The sequence below is a fragment of the Peromyscus maniculatus genome, chromosome 1, assembly GCF_049852395.1.
Source record: "Peromyscus maniculatus bairdii isolate BWxNUB_F1_BW_parent chromosome 1, HU_Pman_BW_mat_3.1, whole genome shotgun sequence".
Lineage (NCBI taxonomy): Eukaryota > Metazoa > Chordata > Mammalia > Rodentia > Cricetidae > Peromyscus > Peromyscus maniculatus.
In genome coordinates this window covers 116,974,713-116,981,451 of record NC_134852.1, presented here as the reverse complement: position 1 = coordinate 116,981,451, position 6,739 = coordinate 116,974,713, and the positions used below count along the sequence as shown (strand labels likewise).

At 36.3% G+C, this 6,739-nt stretch overlaps 1 protein-coding gene across 1 annotated transcript; it reads left to right on the top strand.

The window, feature by feature from the left end:
- The first annotated feature begins 750 nt into the window (after positions 1-750).
- LOC102917494 (olfactory receptor 2AG1-like) lies at positions 751-1,701 on the top strand. The gene has a single exon (XM_006991756.1). It carries the CDS (start codon positions 751-753, stop codon positions 1,699-1,701), a length of 951 nt encoding a protein of 316 aa, XP_006991818.1.
- The last annotated feature ends 5,038 nt before the right edge of the window (positions 1,702-6,739 follow it).

Sequence of the window (6,739 nt, the reverse complement as noted above, 5' to 3'; positions counted from 1 at the left end):
AATATCTTTTTGGTAACTCACTCCATTTATCAAATAGCATAAACACAAAATCTCCCATTTCTTATTAATTATAATGTTTCTGTTTCTCCATTCCATCCTTTCTAAATTGTATTCCTAATTGTATCATTGACTTCTAATCAGCAAATATCTTCTGTCATGATCTTACCATTTTATCTTTAATATAAAATCACCTTTGATTTCTATCACTTCAGAATTCTATACCACCTCTACCCCCTGCCCCAAACGAACAGTATACTCAATTAGTAGAAGCATTTGAAGAATGAAAGAAAGCTAATGGCCTAAGAACTCAGGACAATGGAATAAAATTTCAAAGATGCTTTATGATCAAACTTAAAAAAATATGAACTATAATCACAAGTATACTTTGACCAGAAACACAATTTAAATCAATGCCTGTGTATTTGTGCATATGAAGATATACATGCCTAATTCTATTCACACAGATATTTGTCTAAAAGTATTGTATTGATACATTAAAAATAAACTACCTATAATTTTCAATTCTCAAAATTCTTTTTATCCATGTTATTGATACTATAGGAATGCCAAAATTGAATAATAACATTCTGTTATTCAGAAATCAGACAACTAATTTAGCTAGTGAAGGGAAAATACATTCCTACTGACCACTACACAATGACCTGCAACAATTCTAAAGTGGTTTGAACTCCCTTAGCAAGGTTTCCACTAAACCTATCTGTTTCTAGGCAACTAAAAAGATCACATATAATGGAGCCCTGGAATTCCACCTTGAGAAGTGACTTCATCTTGGTGGGGATTCTGGATGACAGTGGCTCTCCTGAACTGCTCTGTGCCGTATTCACAGCCCTTTACATGTTGGCTTTGACCAGCAATGGACTGCTGCTTCTGGTCATCACCATGGATTCCCGTCTTCATGTGCCCATGTACTTCCTGCTTGGGCAGCTGTCCCTCATGGATCTCCTCTTCACTTCAGTTGTTACTCCCAAGGCTGTCATAGATTTTCTGCTCAGGGATAACACCATCACCTTTGAGAGCTGTGCCCTTCAGATGTTCCTGGCACTGACCTTGGGTGGCGCAGAGGACCTTCTTTTGGCCTTCATGGCCTATGACAGGTATGTAGCCATTTGTCATCCTCTGAACTATATGATCTTCATGAGGCCAAGCATCTGCTGGCTCATGGTGGCTGCATCATGGATCCTTGCATCCTTGATGGCTTTAGGATATACTACCTACACCATGCATTATCCCTTTTGCAAATCCCGGAAGATCAGACACTTGCTCTGTGAGATCCCTCCACTGCTGAAGCTGGCCTGTGCAGACATCTCCATGTATGAACTCATGGTTTATGTGATGGGTGTGACCTTCCTTATTCCCCCTCTTGCTGCCATCCTGGCTTCCTACACACTAATTCTTTTTACTGTGCTCCATATGCCCTCAAATGAGGGCAGGAAGAAAGCGCTTGTCACCTGCTCTTCTCATCTGACTGTGGTTGGAATGTTCTATGGGGCTGCCACTTTCATGTATGTCCTGCCCAATTCCTTTCACAGCTCTAGACAAGACAATATAATATCTGTGTTCTATACAATAGTCACCCCAGCCCTGAACCCCATCATCTACAGCCTGAGGAATAAAGAGGTCACTGGGGCTTTAATAAGAGTCCTGGGCAGATACATCCTGCCAGCAAACCCCACCCTCTAGGAAGGGACCGTGACTTGACTTCCAATATTTCTTCTCCAAACAATTGTATATCAAGTTCCTTCTAATGTTATGGTCTGACTGAAAGGATACACATGCTAAAGTTTCATTTTCTTCTATGCAACTATTATGAGTATAAACCTTGATCTGAACACACCTGGCACATACCACCTGGCACATACCACTTTAAAAAATAAGGTTTTGCCGGGCGGTGGTGGCGCACGCCTTTAATCCCAGCACTCAGGAGGCAGAGGCAGGCGGATCTCTGTGAGTTCGAGGCCAGCCTGGGCTACCAAGTGACTAAGTGACTTCCAGGAAAGGTGCAAAGCTACACAAGAGAAACCCTGTCTCGGAAAACCAAAAAAAAAAAAAAAAAAAAAAAAGAAAAGAAAAGAAAAAAAAAAGAGTACAATAATATCAAGAGAAATCTGTTGTATACGTTGTCTGCATTATTTTTTAAAAATGTATCCTTATAGATACAGATGTATTTAGAAACATCAAAACAGTCACAAGGAGGCCGTATTCCCAAAATAGGTGTATGATTTTGTCTGTGACCACAAGAAAACAATTAAAAAATATGTCACTTATTCTATACCTTGAGTAGATATCAGTTTTTTTTTTTTTACATAGTTTGTATGAGGAGATTTAAAGTAAAGATGAGAGCTTTAATTCATGTGGTTAGAAGCTCCAAGGTATTTTGGCTCATGAAAACATTGCAATTGTTGATGACAGTGCTTAGAAATTTCTTTTATTTTTACCAAGGCTAGTTAATCTCTCAAGCTGAATGTCACAGAATAACTAAATTTAATTATATAAAGTTTATTAAAAAACAAAAACAGTAATTAATTAAAAATCAACTATGTATTTTCTGTTTTGTAATGCACACACATTTTACTGAATTTGAATGTAAATAATAATTAAACTGTGTTTGCTATATAAAGTTTGGTTAATCTTACTTATTATCATAATAGAATATTTTAGAATATTGATAAAGAGGAAGCCAGAGCCCTTGATTTTGCAATCTGATTCTCTTTATCTTGTGTGTATCTTCCAACTAGGAGTTAAATATTTTTGTACCTCAGTTTGCTGATCTCTTGAAATGATGATTACCATAACCATAAGTGGGACCTCATGATGTTTCCAGTAGACTTAATCAGCTAATAAACACCAACATTTAGACCACAGCCTTGTTAACTGAGCTCAAACTATGACAGATTTTATACAGTTAAAGAGCAGAATTGCCAAAATAGTAAGTCATTTTACTGTGTTTTTTAAGAAAGTGAATTATTATGATCACCATAGTACAGGAGAGTAGATAAATATAGAGATGATTTTCCTGGAAATCATCTTAGATTGTATGCTATTCATCCATTTTAAATCTTTTTTCCTATATCTCTACTTAAAAAGTTCAATTGTCTTCAATATATAATTAATTTTCAATTAAAAATATCAAAACAGTTACAAAAACAAAGCAAGGCATATTGGGAAACATGGATGAAAATTAAACAGCAAAACTGAAATAAAAGAGAAAGGGGGGAAGAAGGGAAGAACTAGATAAGAATAAGAAAAAAGAGTGAGACAAATAAACCTTCCAAAATACAATTGAGTTTGTTTTGTGTTGGCCATCTACTGCTGAGCATGGAGTCTTCCATTAAGTGTGATTTGTTTACCCAGTGAGACGCTGTTGGAGAAAACTGATTTTTTTCCTTTCTGAGTGGTTATCAACTGGAGACAGCTTCTAGGTAGGGATGGGGCTTGTGTCTGTCTCCTCCTCCTCTCAGGGCTGGGGCCCCATCTGGCTTAGACCTGTGCAGGCCATATGCACGTTGCGACAGTCTGTGAGTTCCTGTGTGTGCCAGTCCTGTTTTGTCTAAGAGGCCTTGTTTCCTTGATGTCTTCCATTTCCATGGCTCTTAAAATCTTTTTGCCCCCTCTTCTACAGAGTTCCCTGAGCACTAAGGGAAAGAATTTGATGGAAACATCCCATTTAGGACTGAGTGTTCCAAGATCTCTATACTTTGTCCTATTGTGGGTCTCTGTATTTGCTCCCATCCTTTGCAAGAGGAAGTTTCTCAGGTGATGGCTGAGCAAGACACTTATCTATGAGTATAGAAGAATATCATTAGGAGTCATTTTATTGCAATATTCTTTTAACAGAACAGTAGTATTTGGTTTTCCACTAGGTTCATGACCTATCTAGTCTCGTATTCTTGACCATCTGAGCAGTGTTGAGCATAGGTTCCAATGTTTTGTCTGAGAATTTTTTTAACCCCTACACATCTTTTGTTTATGTATGTATTAAATTATTTTTAGGAAGGCTGTACCTATATGCATATTCAAGGAATAACAAATGAACAGAACCGGTTCTATTTAGCAATATAAATGTATATGCTAACAATATATGTGTATATACATATAAATATATGCATGCAATAACAATTAGTGAAAAAATGTCATGAATCTGAAGAAGAGAGGGGAGGGATATATGGGAGAGTTTGGAAGAGGAAAGGGGAAGAAATAAATGTTGTAATCAAATTATAACTCAAAAATAAAAAACAATAAATACTCTGAAAACTATGCCTAAAACTTTAAAAAAATAAGGTTTTTAATATTTTAAAGATAAGATAAAAAAAAGAATAAGACCAAAAGAAAGGAAGGAAGGGAGGGGGAATAAGAAGGGTAAACATATAGTGTTTACACTAATTGTTTTTAAAATATCTGGAAATGAAATTACCATAAGCAATCACATCACAATGTATCAGAAAGAAAATCATGAGCCATATAAAGAAACAAATAAAACAAATCAAATGGGAAACCATATGTTATCAAATGGAAATGTTTCCTTTATTTTTCCATTTTACCACATTTCTTTGAAATATGTTTTCGTATCCCAGGTACATTTATGGATGCTTTTGACATTACACTGAACAACTTCCTGGTTTGTGGGGTTGTATTTTGATCATGGACAATTTTAGAAATGTAAAAGAGAACACATTTAAGTGGTTAAAATGTGAAATAATGGTTTTGTTTGCAATGGCTAGAGTCAAACCTTGGGTCTTGTTTGTATTAGGCAAGAGCCATGCCAATGAGCTGTATCAACCTAGCCCAAATGGTAGATTGTAAGAGTATGTAAATAATTTGGAAACTAGTGAAATATAAATCAGAAAGGTCTACATTGAAAAGTACTTTAAATTCAGCAAAGAGTCCTTATGTAAAAAGAATTCAAAGACATTATGGGAATAGACAAGAAAATGAAGATAATGTAGATTCCAGGAGACTCTCATACCTTCTGGTATTTGAACTTTATCCTGTAGACTACGGTTTATACAACATGAATGTAATCGTTCCTGAATTGTTTATTGGAAATAAGTTCCTAAACCAGTGAAAAATGCTGCTGTTGACCATTGGAATTATTCTTTAAAATAAATCCTACATGTTTCTTAACACAATAAAAGCATGTTTTGTGGGTAACAGAATAACTTTGACATGTATACTTATCTGTTCACATCCGAATCCCTCTTGGATTGTCAGCTAATGCAATAAAAACATTCATTGCATTACTTTGTTTTATCTTTGTCATAGTGGTTGTGCTTTAAACTACAAGGAGTCACCTACTTAGGCCATAGCCTGGGGATAGTCTGCTCCCTCAGAAAATGGCTCTGTTGCTGCTGCTAACGACAGTTTCAACTAAATCTCTATCATTCTAATAATACCCAAGATTCAAAGGCTACGGTGAAAACCTGGGAGCTCAGAGAGAGTAGCAACTGGCTAAATTTCTCTCTTTTCTGGCTTCCTCATAATCCTCCCGCCTTCCACATAGCCCCAACTAAAAAACACACTGTAAGTTACTTCCTGTCAACTAGTTACCAACTCTGCCTCTCTGAGCCCAGGTTAATTTTATTTAATTAATGCAAATACAACACATCTTTATATAGTTAAACAAATGCAGCATAAACAAATGTAACATGAATTATCCTCAAGTTAAATTTGTTTTATCTCCACACAACATACTCGCTCTGATATAGCAATGAGCAAACATTTTCTGTTAAGGCCTAGATAATAAATATCTAAAGCTTTGAGGATCATGGATCCTCAATGCCCAATCATGGATCAGCTCTTCTGTGACAGCAGCAAAGCAGTCATGGCATGCAGAACCAGAGGTGTGTCAAAAAAAAAAATGTACCAACCTGGAAGGCTGTTTCTGACCTCAGTGTCATTGTTTCTGAACCCATCTCCACTACTGAAACCAATAAATCTTTAATTTTAGTAGTTTGAAAGGTAAGCTATATTTTGCATATAGAAATCCCAGGTGAGAGATGGAATTGGTAGGAATGTGGATCCAAACTTACAGAGGTCTGATCTTTGGAGACTTCAAGAACAGCTGCCGAGGCATTGAAGCAGTGGCACTCTGACAGTTTTTCAACACTGTATTTGCTATCTTAAGAGCAACACAGATCACATGCTCACATTCCATTAGTGAAATAATCATGGTGTTCTACAGACTGCAAAGCAAGGCTCAGGGACAAAAGGAGTGGGTACCAGAGTGAAGGATAAGGGAGAATTTAATTTAATCAGACATTGAAACATATATGGAGCTGATTTTAGGGGATTTGTACTTGTGAGTTAGTATAGTTAGTTAGTACAGTTGTATATTCAAAGTAGTCAGCTATTTCTTCCAATGTTGGGGTTACTCATTTCTTCCTCATTAATTTCAAATTATCTTTCACTATAGGGATATTTACAGAGCTACTGAGTGGGTTGTGTGTATTTAGGAATATATATATGTGTGTGTGTGTGTGTGTGTGTGTGTGTGTGTGTGTGTGTGTATCTGTATATATGTAACAATAATTAATGAAAAAGGAGGTCATGAATTTTAAAAAGAGTAAGGAGGGGTATGTGGGACAGTTTTTAAAAGTCTTTAATATAAAAATTAATGCATAATGTTTATTGTGTTTAGGTAAACAATTTGTCCCTTAATGTTAAGAGTATTTAGCGGCTGGGCCCCAACCCCCAGTCCCAGCAGACTTCCTCCACTGAGGCA

Coding starts and splice junctions, on each gene's coding strand:
- LOC102917494 (XM_006991756.1), top strand. CDS start 751: ATGGAGCCCTGGAATTCCACCTTGAGAAGTGACTTCATCTTGGTGGGG.